General features: G+C 50.8%; 1 protein-coding gene across 1 annotated transcript in view; it reads right to left on the bottom strand.

Moving 5' to 3' along the window:
• Positions 1–1,129: 1,129 nt before the first annotated feature.
• Positions 1,130–20,723, bottom strand: part of RNF111 (ring finger protein 111) — a 29,118-nt gene continuing 9,524 nt past the window's right edge. Inside the window, 13 exon segments of the mRNA XM_048481724.1 lie at positions 1,130–2,485; positions 3,002–3,105; positions 5,047–5,142; positions 6,123–6,215; positions 10,848–10,974; positions 11,725–11,850; positions 13,449–13,813; positions 13,815–13,846; positions 14,061–14,154; positions 14,157–14,333; positions 16,550–16,866; positions 17,277–17,474; positions 19,239–19,381. Of these exon segments, the coding sequence (XP_048337681.1) occupies positions 2,368–2,485; positions 3,002–3,105; positions 5,047–5,142; positions 6,123–6,215; positions 10,848–10,974; positions 11,725–11,850; positions 13,449–13,813; positions 13,815–13,846; positions 14,061–14,154; positions 14,157–14,333; positions 16,550–16,866; positions 17,277–17,474; positions 19,239–19,381 (1,990 nt within the window). The 3' untranslated portion in view covers positions 1,130–2,367.

Genomic DNA, 20,723 nt, shown 5'->3' with positions numbered 1-20,723 from the left:
TTCTTGGATGTTTATTATTATTATTATTATTTATTAAATTTAGTATACCGCCCTATCCCCGAAGGGCTCAGGGCGGTGTACAGATAAAACATCAGCTAAAAACATACATATAATTAAAACAGTAATATCTTAAAACATTGCCCGCGCCCTTACGAAACCCTCCTAATGTGAAATACATTGATATACATTGGACCATTCAACATCAGTTTCCCACTGACCACCACCTTTTGAGAAAACCTCTCATAAAAGGCTCTTTTGCACAGCTTTAACTGGAAAGCTGAATGAGACACAAATGCACTCCCTCCTTTTTGAAAGAAAATAATTTGACCTTAAAGTGTCCCCCACCCCAACCCTATAGATTTTAAAGCAACTTTCTTTTGGCTGGTCAACTGCCTGGCTTTCCACCCCACACGGATTCTGAAATCCCCCCCTTTTCTGCTTCCTAATCGGTTTGGTATGTGATTATTTCACACTTGCTGGTCACGAGAACAGCAAGTATTCAGTAGTCAGCCAATTTATGGAACAGACCGCACAAGGGGAAGGGCTGACCACTTCCCCCCGGACTGCAGAAATAGGGAGACTGTTTGGCGAGAGGACAAGCAACAGAGACTATACAAATACATTGTGCAAAAAGACTGTGGATATTTGAAGATTCCAAACTGCAGTCCTGGTGGAAATAGGCTGCAGACTCATGAGACCGGGTGATCAAAAAAAAAATCTTGGTGAAAGAGAAAGACAACATCAACCAAGCATCACCTGACAGTTCACAGGAGGTGCAATTCTGGAGATAGCCTTGTGGAAATGGCTACCAATCTTGATCCTCTTTGATCTGAGATTGCAAATGCCTTAACAGTCCAGGTGCTCAGAAGCAACAGCTGCAGAAGGCCATTGCTTTCACCTCCTGCACGTGAGCTCCTAATGGCACCTGGTGGGCCACTGCGAGTAGCAGAGAACTGGACTAGATGGACTCTGGTCTGATCCAGCTGGCTTGTTCTTATGTTCTTAAATGAAGGGCATCTTCCACAATGTACGGGGGGGGGGCATTCTGGCTGCTGCCCCCACTGCTTGCTCTTGACGAGGCCAGGAAAAGGGCTTGGCCGGTTTCACAAGAAAGAACACGAGAAACAGGTGGATTCAGCTAACTTTATTAACCGTAAAATTAAAAAAAAAAAAGGCCCAGGATTGAGCAGGGACCTTGAAAGTTCTATGGAGTCATGGAAATCTGCTATAAGAAATGCAATAATTCTAAGTCATGATTCGAAGTTTGTTGGGGTTTTTTTGTTTGTTTTTTCTCCTTTTCTTTTTTTAACAAAAACCATTTTTGTGCAGATCTTCGGGTGAACTTTTAAGCAGAAGACTGAAGAGCCCAAAAATGTCTTTCCCCGTTTTTGCTACAAACTTTATTTATTCAATCTGCACATATCTACATCCCAGCTAGTCGAAATCTAATATTTAGTGTTCATGAGAGCTGTTTTCCACTGCAGCAAAATATTACGTTAGAGGGATGATCCCCCACCCCCCGTGGCTAGACGTAAGAAAATGGTACATACAATCTGACAGCAGTCTAAATGTTTTAATATTGACATTCAAATAAATCTGCACTGCGCTAAAGGCTTCGCAATATGGACACATGATCAGAAAGGGATGCTCCAGGAATCAAGGGTGACCCACTAGGAACCGAGAGGATCTGCAACTTGTGCCCCCCGTCACTGCCGACGGGGGACACTTTGGAACAAATCAGCGCTGTGGCACGCTAACGTCGTTCCGGTTTATTTTTAAGTGGCGCTTACGCAAGAGAAGCGCGTGGCATTTCTGCCCAACGTTAAGAATACAGCAGCCGTTTATTTCCTAATTAAGGAATGTCTTTAAAACAATATCATCTTGATCTTTTATACATTTAAAACTAAATACATGATTAAATTAAGGTCTCCGGATGTTAGTAATGAGTGAAATCATATTCTGAAAAGCTCAACTCTATGTAAAAAAAAAAAAATTAAAAAAACCGGACCACAACAATTCTACTTTCTAAAGCAGATAAATCTTGCCTGCAAGTTTGGGAGGGTGATTTAAGCCCATAACATGTGCAAAGAAATGCAATACAAGGAAACATGCAAAAATACAGGGAAACGTGGTTAAGAGTTGAGGAAACTGTAAATTCTAAAAAAAAAAAAAGCTTTATAAATACACGGAACTGTAGGTTTAGCATTAGGTATACCATAGAGCAGACACATAGCACTCTAGCAGGTTCCAATGCTTCCAACATCTGCACGGATAAGTCATGCCATCTTTGGTTGACTGCAGTACCAGGAAGAATGGGCGTGGAGGAGGAGGAGGAGCGTGAGAGGGCTGGGGGGAAGGGGAAGGGGGTCAACTCTCACTGGGCAGCTGAGCCTCAATGTCCACTCTGCAAATGGGGCACTTCTTGTTAGTAATCAGCCACTGATCGACACACACTTGGTGGAAAAGATGCATACACGGCAGGCGCCTGTGAAGGAGAAAAAGAGGGGGAAACGGAGTGAGCCACTCACAAGGCACACAAGACTGCTCATAAACAGATGGGGAGGGTCAGCAAACACGCTGTCACCTATATTCCCCCCCCCCCACACCCTCTACAATGAGCCAGCAAACAGCAGCCAAATCCTATAGTCTGATAATGGCGCACTGTGAATTTTAGGCACCTCTGATTTTATTCTACTCCCCAGGTCAAGAAATGTCAAAGACTATTAATCTGACAAAAATGGCAGCCCAGGGTGGGACAGGATTGTGGGGGTTGGGGATTCTGCTAAGAGCCCTGTCCACATGGGGCCCTTCACCCTCCTTGGGGCAGGGAGCCTGTCTGGTCCCCCCCGCCCCCCGCCCCCCGCAAGGTGGTCAACGGGAGTCTGCAGCTGCCTGAATTTCCAACCCTATCTGGTCATTCTTGGCACTTTCCAGGAGCCCAGGGTGTCCAGGCCGGGGTTAGTTGCCCTGCACTTTTAACAAGAGGCTGGCTGCTAGTTACCTGACATCTTCACCTTCCTCTAAAATAGATAAACAAATGGTGCACTTTTCCTCTGTGTCCTCCTCGGTTCCTTCCTCCCCATCTTGCTTGCAGTGCAGCTTCCTCTGTGAGAACCAATCAGTTGTAACCTTGTTAGCAGAGACGACATTATTGGCAAACTGAATAAGAGATGTGGATGCACAGTCATTATCGCTCGCACTGTTAAACAATGACAACATTGGCATTTTCAAGAGAACACACACACATTTGGGTCGGACGGGTCTGATACCGTGAAAGCATCAAGCCCCCCGGGCTGCTAATTCCTCCATTCCCAGCCTCCCCACAACCACTCCCCCCCCACACACACACACAATTAGTTTTGACAGCACAGCTACCTGCAGCACCCCTGAGCTGACGGAGGGATGGCAGAAGTATCACGCCAAAGGCAAGGCTGGCCCCCAGGGGGACCACGCTCTGGAGCAGCAGGCTCTGGGCGCTGTATCCAAATGAAACAGAACGGGATACAGCCCCTACCCCCAACTATTATTGAGAGGGTGAGATGGCAATAGCTGCCCACTTCTGCAAACGATGTGACCAGCAGCCTTCGGCGACTCGCTTTCTGAACGGTACCCACTTAAGAACATAAGAACTAGCCTGCTGGATCAGACCAGAGTCCATCTAGTCCAGCACTCTGCTACTCGCAGTGGCCCACCAGGTGCCTTTGGGAGCTCACATGCAGAAGGTGAAAGCAATGGCCTTCTGCTGCTGCTGCTGCTCCCAAGCACCTGGTCTGCTAAGACATTTGCAATCTCAGATCAAGGAGGATCAAGATTGGTAGCCATAGATCGACTTCTCCTCCATAAATCTGTCCAAGCCCTTTTTAAACCTATCCAGGTTAGTGGCAGCATATTCCAAACACCAATCACACACTGTGTGAAGAAGTGTTTCCTTTGATTAGTCCTAATTCTTCCCCCCAGCATTTTCAATGGATGCCCCCTGGTTCTAGTATTGTGAGAAAGAGAGAAAAAATTCTCTCTGTTGACATTTTCTACCCCATGCATAATTTTATAGACTTCAATCATATCCCCCCTCAGACGCCTCCTCTCCAAACTAAAGAGCCCCAACCGCTGCAGCCTCTCCTCATAAGGAAGGTGCTCCAATCCCTCAATCATCCTCGTTGCCCTTCTCTGCACTTTTTCTCTCTTCGATATCTTTTTTTGGATGTGTATACCAAGGTGAACTGAACCACGAGAATTACTCCAAGTGCGGTCGCACCACTGCTTTATATAAGGGCATGACAATCCTTGCAGTTTTATTATCAACTCCTTTCCTAATGATCCCCAGCATAGAGTTTGCCTTTTTCACAGCTGCCATGCATAGAGTTGACATTCCCATGGAACTATCAACTAAGACGCCCAAATCCCTTTCCTGGTCTGTGACTGATAGCACTGACCCTTGTAGCGTGTATGTGAAGTATGGATTTTTTGCATTTTTGCATTTTTTGCACTTCAGATGTGAGCCCCACAAAGCACGCCTGCCAGGCAAAGGAAGGTGAGATGCCCTGGCATATTTTGGCTCGTGTGCTCGGGGGATCTGGTGAGACACTCAACCCCCAAAGGGTAACCACCAGCCCAGAAAAAGACGCGCCTCTGGGGGCTGCCAATCACAACGCTTGCACATAGTGGCTGCAATGTCCTCATCCCTTGACCAAGTTGGCCCCCAGCCCTGCTCCAGAAGCACAGATTTGGGTGAGGATTTTCACTTTAAGGATCTCTCTGGGTGAGCATTCTAAGAAGGTGCTGGATATGCTACACAGGTTTGCCAACTACAACGTTCATCACTTTCCACACAGTCCCCGAGAAGGAACTTTTTTTTTTTTGGTTTCTTTTTTAAAAAACTATGTATAGACAAAAAAACAACGAATGGAACCGAACAATTAACGCCTGTTGGGCCTCCTAAGCGTTAGACGTAGGGTTCAATATGTAACCTCTCCTGACCCAAAAAATGACATCCGAGGCCATTCACAATATTCACAATTCTTTTTTTTGGGGGGGGGGGGCGCTCACCTTCTTGTATTTATGTGGGTACGTGCACCTTTCGATTGTTCCTTGGGAAGCTCCACGATTCACGTTTCCCAGCCGTTCTTCCAGATGAATCAGTTCCTGGAACCAAAGAGAGCCAGCGGAACTTAATAGACACCCCCATTCCACCTTACCCATTCGCTCAAAATACAGCAACACAACCCCCTCAAGGTACAAACAGTTGATTGTATGAATGCAAGGGGACACTGACCGCTCTCTGCCTCATTGGGTGGCTGATGTGCTCTGCTATCCCCATAAACATATATCCCCTCTGGCTGCCACTGTCTTACTTGCTCTGATGTCACAGAGAGGCTTGTGATGTCACAGAGAGGCTTGGATGGGCCAGCTCAATGGCTGCCCAGGAGGGCTCTGAAACTCTCGGAATCCCAGTTCCAAGGCCCCCGTGAGCGATCTGGATGGAGCCACTCCTGTTCCAGCCTCCGTGGGTTTCTGCATTACACCTGGCTGCTACAGACTGGCTGGGTGACCAGAGGAACACCCCTTGAAATGGTTTTGTGGCAAGTTTTACCATGGTGACATAAATACAAAATGCACAGAGAAAGGCAGGACTATTGCAGGACACCAGTGGCTCAGGGCAGAAACGTGGCAACCGGTTCCTCCAGCCCCTACATGAGTCAAAGTGAATAGAAAAGTTTGCCCAGTGACTCAGCCTATGGAAGAGTTCATTCACTCTCTGCATCCGATACCTGAATCCCCCACCCACCCTCCTCTGCATCACAAGCGACAGCTGCCGAAGCGGCCCAGTTTCACTCCTGGATCTCGACAAGGGAGCAGCGCCCACCCCCTTCCGCCACGAGCAGTGCAAACTGGCCCACGGAAGCCACGGAACGGCCACTGACTCCTGCAGCAGCATCCAGAAAAGACCTCCCTCCTTGTCGTTGTTTTAGAAGTACCTACCCTGTCTGTTTCCATGGCACAACAGAGGCCGGAAATTATTTAAAGGCTCTGTTTCTTTCACAAGCTCCTCTCCCCCTGCCCCCACCCGCCCTCCCCCGAGCAAAATTTCTGCTACCCGCAGCTCGGTTCATTCTATTACAAACCTCAAAATTGCCCCTGAAAGGGCCTCTGAATGAAGTTCCATCCAATCCCGATGAAATGTAACGGATGTGAGGGTAGCCCGCCATGTCAGGAACCTATTCAAATAGCAGAATTGAGTTAAATCTAATTGCAGAACGGTTTTGGGGTGACTTGACTGTTCACGGTGCAAAATGACACAACTCTTGGGGCTTTGGTTCCGATCAGCATCAGGCGAAGCCCCGGCCAACGGGGCGGCCTTCCGCTCCTCCTCTAACGTCCCTGCCTGCCACAGTTTCACCCCCTTCGAGAAAGGAGCAAGATTCTGAGCAAACTCAATTCAGCCGATGAAGACAGGGGGGAAGAAGGCCCGTTCACACCCGATCAAGGTTCTGTTGTGAAAGTGTTCTGCTGACATTGGCAGGTTTTGGCCAGCTCAAATATTTCTATGTATTTCTTTATATGTGAAGTCCAACACTCTGGCTGGCCTGATCTCACGGGGTCTTGGAAGCAAAGAAGGTCAGCCCCGGTTGGCACTTGATGGGAGACCACCAAGGAGGCGGGTAATGGCAAACCACCTCCGATCAGCTCTTGCTTTGAAAACCCTGGGAGATCGCCACAATTTACATAAGAACGTAAGAAGGAGCCAGCTGGATCAGGCCAGAGTCCATCTAGTCCAGCATTCTGCTACTCACAGTGGCCCACCAGGTGCCATAGGGAGCTCCCAGGCAGGAGGTGAAAGCAATGGCCTTAAGAACATAAGAACAAGCCAGCTGGATCAGACCAGAGTCCATCTAGTCCAGCCCTCTGCTGCGCACCTGCATGATGGCCCACCGAGGAATTTTTTTTTTGCGCGCAGGGAGCTCCCAGGCAGGAGGTGAAAGCAATGGCCTTAAGAACATAAGAACAAGCCAGCTGGATCAGACCAGAGTCCATCTAGTCCAGCACTCTGCTACTCGCAGTGGCCCATCAGGTGCCTTGGGGAGCTCACAGGCAGGAGGTGAAAGCAATGGCCTTCTGCTGCTGCTGCTGCTGCTCCCGAGCACCTGGTCTGCTAAGGCATTTGCAACCTCAGATCAAGGAGGATCAAGATTGGTAGCCATAGATCGACTTCTCCTCCATCAATCTGCCCAAGCCCCTTCTAAAGCTATCCAGGTGAGTGGACATCACCACCTCCTGTGGCAGCATATTCCAAACACCTTTGAATGCAACTCGACAAAAAGGAGGTCTAACGCTACTCCAGCTCTTCAAACCATCTAAGAATATGCCAGGGTCACGTCTTCCACAGTGAGTGGCAAGCAGCCTTCCTCTGGAAAACCAGCCTAGCGTAACTCAAATGCAGAAATCAATAGGAAGCGACGTTGCAGGCGGGCAGGGACCACTCCCAAATGGGTTCCACCCCGATGATGAATGAGAACATGCGCCGAGACTCTCAATGCACCTTTTCGCCTGACAGAATCTGAGCGCACCGACTAACATCCAGAAAACACTTGGGAGACGTTCTAGGCCAGTGATGGTGAAAATTTGGCACTCCAGATGTTATGGACTACAATTCCCATCAGCCAATTGACCATGCTGGAAGGGGCTGATGGGAATTGTAGTCCATAACATCTGGAGTGCCAAAGGTTCGCCACCACGGTTCTAGGGTCTTGTTGGGGGGAAAAGAGTGAAAAGTGACAAATCTCGGAATATGGCAAATAATGAAAGTGACGCTATTTTCTTTGAACTGAGTTAGGGTGCAGACATTCCTTCTCAGCCAGCAGGAGTCGTGCTGGGCAGTATATTATCAGCCTCTGTCAAAAATCTCCTAGACTAGAACTTGGAGGTCAAGAACGCAACTGAAATTACCGACTAGAACAGACCTGGGCATTATATGGCCCGCGGGCCACATCCGGCCCGCCGGATGACCCTGACTGGCCCCCCTGCCTGGCTGGGGAGCGAGGCGCCTTTGAAAGCCCCACAGAAGCCAGTTGCCTTGGCTGCCGGCTTCTGCGGGGCTTTCAAAAGCGCCTTGCCCCCCTGCCTTTTTGCCCGGCCCTCCACAATATGTTCTGTTTCTTATGCGGCCCCATGGAAAAAATAATTGCCCACCCCTGGACTAGAACAATCTCCCCACGAGAAAGACAGGAAGACACTGCAGTTGTCTAACACTGCAGATACCCCTCCCAAACCAGGAAGTGGTTGAAGAGATCCAGATGACAGCAGATTTTTTTCCAAGCAACTCAGTACAGAGGAAGAATCCCCGACTCTGCACTTTTAAATCTCCTTTACATTCGAGGCATTCACGAAACCACCTCCCGAGTGCCACCATGAGCAGCAATTTCTGTCCATCAGTGATACAGAACTGATCGAGGCGTCAAGCAGCAGCTGTGAAGATCCCCCGGAGGACCTCTCTTGTGGCAATAAGGACCCTGTTTCACAAAGCCACACAATCACCTGGAAACTGCAATGTGTCACAAAACCCACGCTCACACCTGGTCACCAAACATGCAAATGTCAAAGATGTGGTGGGTTCACGGCACCCTCTGCGGGCTCAGGCCTCGCCCCAAACAGCCAACCCAACTAGAGAGGCTCCAAATTCCACCGAGCAGATTACTGGCAAAGCCCCTTTCTTGTATGAAGCAGGGACAGCTGTTCTGCACGCCCTTTCCGCAAAAGCAGCTCACTCGGGCCAGCCTCTCAAACATATTTCATTTGCCCTCCGAAGCAAAACCTTCATCTTCCCGAGAGAGAAAGTTCTGTACTGAGGAGTGGAACCTTCAAGGTTTCTTCATGGTCCCTGCTTGAAGCCACATCATTACAAATGCTTCATCCGCTACAAAAAAAGATCAAACCAAACCTGCTACAGCAGAGGTGTCCAACTCTGGCACTTCAGAAGTTCGTGGACTACAATCCCTGTCAGCCCCTGCTGGCATGGCCACATGGCCAATCCTTCAACACAGGGGCTGATGGGAATTGTAGTCCACGAACATCTGAAGTGCCAGAGTTGGACACCCCTCTGTTGGAAGTTGTCAGCAACCTCCCCACTTCTGCGTAAGCCCCACCTTATGATTTTCAGACAAGCACCCAGGGCGGCAAGTACTGTATATACTCGTGTATAAGTCGACCCGCATATAAGTCGAGGCACCTAATTTTACCACAAAAAACTAGGAAAACTTATTGACTCGCGAGATGGGGAGAATAGAAGTGGGAAATGCAGCATCAAATTTGAGGCATCAATTTAGGTTAAATGTTTTTGAATATTTATTTCAAGAAAAAACAGTGAAACTGGCTCTGTAAAAAAAAGATGGAAAAGGAGGGCCGAAACAAGGAACAATATGGGTATCAACAATAACTTTAAAAAGGGTACAAAATCTTGAAGCTCAACCAGCAACCAAGCTAAAACACAAGAGTTAAAATCCTTCAAAACTGGATTCCTCATCATCATCTGTATGTCCAAATGTGAAACCCAACCTTGGATTTTTTAAGGAGAGGGATATTATCAGAAATAGAAAAAATCTACTATTAGCTTCCATTGTAAACAATGGGGGGGATGGGGCATCCCCTTTGGGGGTCAATAACTTTAAGATCGCCATTGACTGAAACTTCACCAAACTTGGCTGGTATCATAAAAGGAGACTCTCCTGAGTGAAATTACCAGCCAGGAACTGGTAGAGGAGTTTAATTCAAGAAAAGGAATCAAAGTTATGGACCCTCAAAGAATAGCCAACCCATCTACTAATAGCTCCCATTGAAAACAATGGGGAATGGGGGCACCTCCTTTGGGGGTCCATAACTTTGGACCCCCTGAACCAAACTTTACCAAACATGGCTGGTATCATCAGGAGAGTCTTCTGAGGGTAACCTGAAATTTTGGTGCCGCTAGCATAAAAACTGCACCCCCTGCTGGCCGGGAAAGTAAAAACACAAAAAAATTTAATGACCCGCATATAAGTCGAGGGGAGCTTTTTCAGCATTAAAAATGTGCTGAAAAATTCGACTTATACATGAGTATATACAGTAATTGCTGCTAAAACTAAGAATCCCTGAAGCCTGAATAGGGCTTGGCTTTTGCCCAATTCCATACAAAACTACATAGTGCAATTTCATATTTGTTTGACAAGATGGCGACCGAGCAACAGTGTAGTCTGAAACTCTCTCCTTGCGCTAAACTGCTTTTTGCTGCTGTACCAGCTTGCTTCGCGGCTATTTCATTGCCCCAGCGTCAACAAAACTACACACACAGGCTGTTTCTTTCACCTTCCTCTTAAAACTGGTCCTGTCTTCCCCTCTTAGCTGGTGTATCCTCACCCTCTACTAAATATGGACCACGCATCCCCTTGGAGGGCCAGAACCAGTTCCAAGATCTGAAACAGAACCATCGCAAAAGGAGCAAATGCCCTCCCGCTCCAACCCCAAAGAGCTACGTCCCACAGTCCCCTGGACCCGGCTCTTGAGCGAAGCAGAAATCAGATGCAGAGGGTCAATGCACTACCGGGGAATTCGAATCGGGCCTCCCCAATTTCCCGGGTCAGAAATGCAGCTGCCCTGTGCCCATTCAAAGTCCCGTCCAGCTGTTGTAAGAATCTGGTTTGTAATAATTTCTTACGTTAGCAAAGTTGGAACGCAACAAAACCTAGACGTGAAATAACGTGACGGCGCCCCCCCCCCCAATTCCTTTCCGAAAGGGCTTTTTGCGAGAGATGCCCCCCAAAGATGTGTGACACGAAGACACAAAGCACGAGCGGAGTTCCCAGAGCCACGCTCCTTACCATTAAAGGGAGAGCCCCGATTTGCAAATGGTGAAGCCGGGGAGGGGCATGGTAGTGAGTCAAGTGTGGGTGCAGCGGTCCCGGCGGGTAGGTGGCTGCCGTCACACCGGCTTCGATCCCCAGTTCCCTGTTGAGGGAGCAGAAAACTCGCGATTAGTGCACGCCGTTCTCGCCGCCTCGGCTAGGAAGTCAGCATCCCGCCCACTTTTTCCGGAAACGAAGTTCTCTGGCAGCGGTGCGGGTTTCTAACTCACGCTGTTGTACAGGCTGTACCGGCTGTCGCTCTTTTGTTTCAAGGCTCCACTCAAGAACACAGGCTTTCCTTCCTTGGCAGTTTGACACAGCCGAGGTCTGCCCCGTTTTCAGGACCACCCTCCTCCCACCAATCCTGGCCCCTGCGCACACACTGCGGTCACCTCTAGAGGTTCTTCCCTTGCAAGAACCTGCCACAGTCTGAAGAGAGTTACGCAGGGCCTGTAAGACCGAATTGTTCCACCGGGCGTTTGGAGGGGCCGGCCGCTGATGCCCCCTCCCCTTTCCCCCTCCTTTTCCTTACATTCTGGGTTCTCCGCTTCTCTGTTTTATTTTCTAGGGTGGATCTATGAAGTTCTGTTTTTACGATTGGATGCCAATATGACATTATTGATTGTTGTTTTAATGGGGTTTTATTGTAACTATTGTTTTATTGTGTTCACCACCCAGAGCCCTTCGGGGGAGGGGCGGTATATAAAACCAATTATAAATACATAAATAAATAAAGAGTGGAGGTGTGCCCCCCACCCACGGGATCCGGGGGACCCTGTTCGGAAGGTGGGGGCCTAAAGACACGAGGGCGGGAAGAAGGAGTCGCTAAATAACAGGTGAGGTGTTTACTAACCAGGCGGACCGCTCCGGAGCTTGCCGAGGGTGAGAAGACATCGTCTGGGGCACGTGAATGTGATGCCCGTGGCCGTAGTTGGGGTGCATCCGGTGGGGGTGCGGTGGAGGCCGCTCGTGCGCTCGCCTAGAAGGGGAACAACACCACACCGCTGCCAACGTGGCCCCGTCCACAAGCGTTCCCTCTCCCAGCCACTCTCCCTCCTCAGGCTGCGTGTCGTGGGGCTTCGGGCTCTCAGGAGCAGCAGTGGCGTAGGAGGTTAAGAGCTCGTGTATCTAATCTGGAGGAACCGGGTTTGATTCCCAGCTCTGCCGCCTGAGCTGTGGAGGCTTCTCTGGGGAATTCAGATTAGCCTGTGCACTCCCACACACGCCAGCTGGGTGACTGGGCTAGTCACAGCTTCTCGGAGCTCTCCCAGCCCCACCCACCTCACAGGGTGTTTGTTGTGAGGGGGGAAGGGCAAGGAGATTGTCAGCCCCTTTGAGTCTCCTACAGGAGAGAAAGGGGGGGATATAAATCCAAACTCTTCTTCTTCATGTGATCTATTCTGATCTGCCTTGTGCCCATCCCTGGGCCAGCTGTCACACTCGCTGCCGCCAGACCTCGGTCTGGATTTAAGGAATGGGGGTGGGCGCAGCTTGGGAGTGCAAAAGGGAACCTTGGTGGCAGAGAAGGGTCAGGCTGCGTGAACCGGAATCCCCGGGCCAATGCCGAAGTGCACAGGAATGGCGCGAGAGCCAGTTTCCACTCCGGCAGAGCCTTACAGGCCGACACGATTCTCCGGGCGGGAGCTTTTGTGAGTCACGGCTCCCTTCGCCAGAAAGAACCCGCCTCCTTCTCGGCAGGGGTCGCTTTGGTGACACCACCCTGGTCTGGGCCTTAACGCCAGACAACAAGGCCGTCAACGGAGAGGCTCCTGAGCTTCAAAAGATTGCGGCCTGCGCGGAATAAGATCCAGGCAGCTACTGAAAAGGACTCTGCTAACAGCTAAGCCACTGCAGATCCCCTTCGGAAGAGAAGAGAACGAGCACAGGAGATGGAGGGCGACCCTCGACCTCTGCCCCAGACAGCCTTCACCTTAAAAGCAGCATTGAGGGCTCCGGCCATTCCTGGCTGCCTCTGGCCAGCCCTCTGGCTGACATTAGGAGGAGGAGGAGAAGAAGAGGAGGAGGAGGAGGAGGAGGAGGAGGAGGAGGAGGAGGAGGAGGAGATTGGAGTTATATCCCCGCTTTCTCTCCTGTTAAGGAGACTCAAAAGGGCTTACAAACTCCTTGACCTTCCCCCCCCCAACAACAAACACCCTGTGAGGTAGGTGGGGCTGAAAGAGCTCAGAAGAACTGTGACGAGGCCAAGGTCCCCCAGCTGGCGTGTGTGGGAGTGCACAGGCCAATCTGGTTCCCCAGATAAGCCTCCACAACTCAGGTGGCAGAGTGGGGAATCAAACCCGGTTGTCCAGATTAGAGTGCACCTGCTCTCAACCACTGCACCACCCTGGGCAGTAGGCCCACACAGCCTGGCTCTCTGGTTGCCAAGGCAAGCTCCAGTTCCTCCCCAACGGAGCCTCCCGTGACACCCTTGGAAGCTCACTCAACACCACAAGCCACGGACAGCACAAGGGCCCCCGGGGCAGCCAGCCGAAGCCTCCCTGCCGCCAGACTCCGCGGGCCGCCCCCCGCGCTCAGCCCCCGCTCCCCCCCCCGCAGCCCCGGGGCCCCCAGACGTACGTGGGGTGCTGCATCATCCTGCGCCTCTGGACCTCCATCCGCTGGGATCCGCGTCATTGAGGGTGCAGCCTCCTGGGCCGAAGGCCGCCCGTGGGGAGAGTGGTGGGAGAGGGGGCACAGGGGGGGCTGCCGGGAGGAGGTGCTAGAGAGAAGAGGCTGACGGCCAGGGGGGGCGGGGGCGGGGGCGGGGGCACAGGGTGGGAGGAGGCGTGCGAGGAGGAGAGGGACGGGTGGAAGGGGTGCACGGGGTGGGGGATCACGTAGTGGAACTTTAGGAGGGCTGGGGCACTGAAGTACGGCATGGCAGCTTGAGAAGTGAGAGAGGCGGAGTTCCCGTGAGGAGTAGGGGGCGAAGAAGCTGGCAGCTTGGTGATGAAGCGGTCGGGTCAGAGAAGCGTCTGAAAAGGGATGGGGGGGGGAGAAGACAGAGAATCCTGTCAAGGCTGCCTGCCCGTCGCTGCCTTCAGTTCCCTCTCCCCCCTCGAGGGCGACCCAAACCAGCCGGCCGGCCCCTCCCCAGGGCCGGGGAGCCTCTGCCGCAGAGGACAGGGCGGCAGGGGCGGCAGCAGCAGCCCCAAGGACCTCCCCGGGAGCGACCGCGGCCCCACTCACAAGGGGAGTGCATGTAATGCCGGCAGGACAGGCGAGGAGCCCGAGGTACCTGGACAGGCCGAGGAGCTGCGGCTGGGGAGGACCATGTTAGCCCACGTATCCGTCGAGGGCGATGGGGTGGCCGAGGCGGAGAGCAGCCTGGTGGCCGTAGATGGACGTCCGGGAGGAAGACCCCGGGCAGCAGGGGTCAAAGGCCGAGGCGCCCTGGGAAGGTTTAGCCCACGCCCCGTGACTCCGGATGCCGTTGCTGCTCAAGTCGACGGGGAGCGCCTGCTGGAGGGAGGAGGGCAAAATCTCAGGGTTGACTGGGATCCAGAGGGGACCCTTTTCTCATGGCCGCACGCAAGAGCGGGGAGAGCCAAGAGAAACACGCTGCCAACAGACAGTGCTGGTGACTGATGCCTCTCAAACAGCCCTATCTGGCCTCCTTCTTCTGAAGGCAGACGGGCTTAGAGGAAGCCCGGGTCGGGGCTATCGGATCACACGGGGAATGGCAACGCTGGGATTACAGGCAGCAGCCTGATTTCTCCCCGGGTGACGTGAACAACATTCCCTTTGGGACAGAGACCCAAGCAAGCGAAGGAAGCCCGGCTGCCTTCTCCACAGGAAGGAAAAACACATCTGCTGAACCCAGCTGAGGGCCCGGCATTCTGACGCCTGCCATCCAGCAGATACAGGCAGGGACCGGCTACAGTTGGCACCCAAGGCAACAGACCTGGCAGGGGAAGGGATGGCAAAGGGGAGGACAACCACAGTTTCCCTTCCCCTTATACAACGTGGAAGCATCCTTCCCACCCATGACACCAAGGGGACATGTGTTGGGCTCAAGGCCTTGAATCAGAGGACACAAGGAACTTTGCACACATGGGATTCGGGCGCCCGGATATACTTCTATGATTCTGCTATGTTCTTGCTGCTATTTTTACGAATTCTGTAAGTTGTTTTTAACCTGATTTAATTTATTTTATTCTGTGTATTTTTGTTTGTTCTTGGCCTATTGTGTGTAGTAACTGTTTCCGGCCACAATTATTTTGTAGCACAGCCCAAATTCTTACCGGGGGGGGGGCGGTTTAGAAATTTGAAAAATGAATGAATGAATGAATGAATGAATGAATGAATGAATGAATGAATGAATGTGCGCAGGACCCGGTAGATGAATGAGTAATGTATGAGACCAAAGAAATCAAGTCGCCTCTCTATAGCTGAAGGTCCCAAGGTCAACCCCCCCCCAGTATCTTTGCTTATGGCAAAAGGAGCAGGTGGAAGGTGGGGCAGATGGGAGAAAGAGAGATCCTGGGTCTAAAGAATTCATCAAAAGTCCACTCTCTGGTGCCCATGGACCACCTCGTTTATCTTGTGGTAATGTTGCCTGGCCCCTCCCAGGGTTGGGACCAGATGCCATCTATCGATTTGAGGATGGGATGTATTGTTGCTACTGTTTTTAATTGGATTTTAATGATGTTATTCGATTTGTTTGTATACTGTTATTTGTTGTCTTTTGTTTAATTTGTACACCGCTCTGAGCCCTCCGGGGACAGAGCGGTCTATCAAATCGAATGAATGAATGAATGAATGAATGAATGAATGAAAATAATAATAAACAACCAGCTAAAGATCTGACAGCTGTGAAATCAATAATAATAATAATAATAATAATAATAATAATAATAATAATAATAATAATAATAATAATAATAATAATAATAATAATAATAATAATAATAATGCTGGGCGCCATCCCGAAAACACCAGGGCAGAACTTGAAACATCTTCGAATTGACAAAGTTAACATCGGTCAAACTCAGAAGGCAGCCCTGCTGGGATCCGCACGAATGCTACGCCCGATATATTACAACTTCCTAGGCCTCTGGGTGAGGCTCGAATTGTAATGAAGGCCAACAACCAGCTAAAGATCTGGCAGCTGTGAAATCTACAATAATGATAATAATAACAACAACAACAACAACAACTATTATTGTTGTTGTTGTTGTTGTTATAATAAAAAGGCAGCTTCAGGGGTTCCTATTTCCAACCAGTCATTAAATTCACCGTTTTCTCTCGTGCTGAAGCCCAATGAAGTTCCCACACTCAGTTTATTGCAGAGAACCCACTCAGGAATAGCAGGTGGGACGAGAAGGGGGAGGGGGCTGCACAGGAAGACAGGGGAACTTGCAGAAGTTGCCACCCCCACCTCTCCCAAACGGGACTTCTGTTCTGCCAGAGGAACTGCATGGCGGGAGGCACAGGACATGTTCAAGTAACCTTTCTCCCAGCATCCCCCCTGAAAGGGAGGCCACCACTATCCTTCCGCAGTTCAACTAAAGCTAGGGGGGTAGAGACCAGAACCCAGGTCACTGCTTCATGCTGCTTTCTCTCTGCTGAGACAGAACACCAGGAAAAACAAAACACATCAGCGCAAGAGAGACGTAACGTAACGTGGGCCACGGGGCTTTCTGCTTACGACATCCAGACGCAACAGCTCCACTTGCCTGGTCGTGGTAAGCAGTGCCGGAAGTCCCGCTGGGCGCTGGCACCGGAGGAGGCCGCTCCGCAGGGCAGCTGGGCTCGCTGAAGGGTGGCGAGAGGGGGACGCTCGTGTGGGGGCTGTGGTGGTGGTGATGGTGGTGGTGCTGGAAGTGGGGGCCGTGCGGCTGGAAACAGCTGGCCGGAGGGTGGCCCAGGCCCGGGTGGCTCTGCGAAGACCCCCCGCTGCAGGGGGAGTGCTGGGGGCAGCAGGAGGGCAGCCGCGGCAGGGCGGGAGGGCCAGGGTCGAGCGTGGAGCTGCAGGGATTTCCTCTGGCATCATCTGAAAAGGGGGAGAAAAGAAACACACTTAAGCGCAGCCTACGACAGGGGTGAATCCGAGACCCTGGCTGATTAAAGCAGAAGCACGCTGGGAGAAAGAGGCAGTTGCTCTGCCCCCCAAACATCAGGTGAACATGGACCTGTTGAGCAAATTCCTTTCCCCCCCACCCCCACCCTGAGCCTCACTGCCCCTGGAGCCCACCCAGGCTAACACAGGCCTAGAGGCTGGCCCAAGGGACGGGACGCTGAAGTTTGAGGCCTTGAACTCGCCTCCCTCTCTTAAATTAAATAAACCAGAAGAAAGGGCTTCTCGGCCCAAAGTGGACTTTTCAGAGCTCTGCGCAAGGGCGGCCACCATCGCCTCCGTCAGGGTAAAAGCGGGAGCCAAAAGCTGGAAGCCTGAATGGATACCTCCTGTGGAGCTCCCGGGGCCACTGCTGTTGGCAAAGGAGGCCAAAGGCTCCGGGGCCGCTGTCGTCTGGCTGCTGGAGATGCTCGAAACAATCTCGGGGGCCTGGTCTGCCGCAGGCCTGCCGGAGCCTTCGCTGGACGCAGAGCTGGCAGCCTGGGCGTCCACTCTGGAGGACGTGGTTGGCACAACGGTGGGCTCTGGTGGAAAGAAAAGGACGTTCTAGCCACGCAGCACACCTACACGTGCCACAACCCAGTACTTGTCTTGGCAAACACGCAGCAGGCAGCACAAGGTCTGCCCATTCCATATTCTCCAGTTATACCGTGTTTCCCCGAATATAAGACAGTGTCTTATATTAATTTTTGCTCCCAAAGATGCGCTATGTCTTATTTTCAGGGGATGTCTTATTTTTCTGTGTTCTGTTCATCGGGCATGCTTCCAAACAAAAACTTTGCTACGTCTTACTTTCGGGGGATGCCTTCTATTTCGCACTTCAGAAAAACCTCTACTATGTCTTATTTTTCGAGGATGTCTTATATTCGGGGAAACAGGGTAGAAGTTGCTCAGGTGTGTGGCTCTTACCTTAAGAGGTTTCCCAGGCACTGCCACTAGGGGCAAATACCACAGCACACAGCTTACCAGCAAGTTGCCACTGGTGAGCATTTCCTACCCTGTCACTTTCCATTCCAAGTGTGTTTGAGATCAGCTCCTATGGCTACCAATCTTGATCCTCCTTGATCTCAGATTGCAAATGCCTTAGCAGACCAGGTGCTCAGGAGCAGCAGCAGCAGCAGAAGGCCCTTGCTTTCACATCCTGCCTGTGAGCTCCCAAAGGCACCTGGTGGGCCACTGAGAGTAGCAGAGTGCTGGACTAGATGGACTCTGTTTCTGATCCAGCAGGCTAGTTCTTATGTTCTGCACCAGTGCAGGCAAGCTACACAATTGCTAACTCCATTTGAGCAGGGTCGCATGGCCCTTTATTTATATTTTTTAAAACCAATCCCCGTTCAAGGAGAGCTCTCTCACAATTGCTAGATTTAATGTCATGCCGTCTGCCCTGCTAAATGGCAGGCTTAATAACCTACAAAAACCTAAGAGGTTATGTAGTTGCAAATTCCAACCAACTTGAAATACTGGCTCACCAGTTATTACATCGCTCTAGATTTGCCAAAACTACATCTAAATATGTAAACTTACATCCTCTTTCCCAACCTGAGCTAACAGATTGGATCAGAGTGTTTCTCCTGCTGAATAGCTCTGATCCTGTTTTGCAAAGAGGTCACCAGCTTCGTTATGGAAATAATTCAGAGTCTGTAACAATCTGTATTTATCTGAACTATCCGTGCAGGCCAGCGGAAGAGACCCACACTCTGAAACCGAGGCAGCCCGCTCGCTCCACCAATCACGTTACAGGATGTGAAATCAAACAGCTTCACAAGCAAACTCCACATTGTGCAAGTTCCTGTTTCGAGAGAGGAACGGACACGTCCGTCAGCCGAGCGCCAACCACAGTTTGTTGCTCTGACTGCTGAAAGGAAAGCCACGAGGGCTTTCGCTTGGAAAGGTAAACCAGCCCAGGTTCTTTGAGAGGAACGGGAGAGGAAAAAGTCTTTTCAGCAGGCAACAGAGAGGGGAGGGAGCTGCTGCCTCTGCAGCCACCTGATTGGCAGGCCATTTGTTTTGACAGATAAAACCTGCCAGTTAACTGCAACAAATGCCTGATGGAAGCTTGCAGAGTCTGGATGCGACTGTTCAGAAGCAGAGTGCCTGCCGTGCCTGGCAGAAGCAGCCCAGGTGCAGCTGGAGCATTTGCACCAGGACCAGGCCGCCAAGGTTCGGGACACCACCGACAGAGGGGCAGAGGAGGGCCTGCAGACACCGCAGCACCCCAAGAGACTCGTCCCGTGTTTGAAGCAGGAGGCTTACAGGACACCAGCCTGCTTTTCCTCCCTCCCACTTACCATCTTCATCTACTGTCAGGTCCACCACTTCTGCCGCGTTCTGCCTCAGTGGCTGAATGACGGTGGAAATCCTGCTGCGGTTCCGCTGCTCCTGCGACCGTGGGGCGTGCGAGCTGGAGCCGTGGCCCCAGTGGGACCGAGACCTGGCAGAAAACAGACACGGGAGGGAAAGAGCCATTTTTCACCTCGACAAAACGGCTCACAGCAAGCAAGCGTGGTGGTCTAGACGACCAGCAAGTAACCCAATAGAACATGAACACCAGATTGCAGTTTGCTTGGACTTCACTGCGTTGGTCTGGCTGCTGAAGTGATCCAACGGTAGAATCAGCAGATGAACAAGAGATGTCCCAACAACGGAAGTCAGGTATAGAAAGGTAGATAAAAAATATAGCTATATGTATAAAATAATATTAAAGCAGCACATGCAACAATAGCTTTAGGCTGGAAAGAAAAGAAAAAATGGACAATCCAGAAATGGTTGGAATGTATCTGGGAACAATCGTGACACTGGACATTTTCGACATAATAACAAAAAATAAACTGTGGCAAGATGAACAGAGTGAAAATTTGAAGATATGGACAATATATGCGGACTGGATGAAAGAAGCTGGAGTCAATGAGGAGATATGGGAGAAGAGATTACAAAGAATGAACTTACTGCTGTTTGTTTGATAAAACTATGAAGAAAATACAGGGGGGAGGGGGAAAAAGGGGAAAATGTAGTGTTTGAAAACGAATGAAGAAAAGTATTAATATAAAATGGAATATTCAAATGATACAATAAAAAAATTAAAAGAAAAGCAGATGAACAAGAGAAATCAGAGACCAGCTAAAATGGGGGGGGGGGGAGCAATCAAACACTCCTGCTAAAATTGTCTCCCTTGACCTTGGATTGGCCCATTCCCCACGGAACCGTGTGACAAACTGAGTTGTGCGCCTCAACACCGTCGCAACAATGGCTAGTTACCACTGGCTCGTGAAGAGGGATTTGGGGAGCTAGAAGAAATTTTAGAGGGGGAGGGACGTGGCCTGCCGAAAAACGGCCACCAATTTTAGCTGGAGACAGATTCGCACATTTTGGGATTTGGGAGAGAAGGGAACTGGCAGGCGGCCGGTACCGAGGAGCCTGCATTGGGCAAGTTCTCGAGAGCCTCCGTTTGTCCTCCATCAAGACATCGACCGATGGTTTGTGAGCACCATCTGACATTTTAAAAAATGCTGCTCCAAGACAAAGAGCAGAATAATTGATAGCTTGAGAAGAGTATGAATGTTTCCCACTCAGGACAGCTACGCAATATTCCTGCAGTGAAGTGGGTGGCAGCTTTCGCGTACAACACAAATACAATAGGAGACACCGGGTTTAACAACGAAAAAAGCAAAAAAGGAGGACGAAGGCTCCCCTGGGAGGCTGGGAGTCAAGCAATAAGGAGTCACCCAGAGGTGGGATCCAGCAGGTTCTCACAGGTTCCCGAGAGTAGGTTACTC

Source organism: Sphaerodactylus townsendi, linkage group LG17 (genome assembly GCF_021028975.2).
Source record: "Sphaerodactylus townsendi isolate TG3544 linkage group LG17, MPM_Stown_v2.3, whole genome shotgun sequence".
NCBI classification, from domain to species: domain Eukaryota; kingdom Metazoa; phylum Chordata; class Lepidosauria; order Squamata; family Sphaerodactylidae; genus Sphaerodactylus; species Sphaerodactylus townsendi.
Note: the sequence above shows the minus strand (reverse complement) of the source record. Positions and strands in the feature narration are given on the sequence as shown.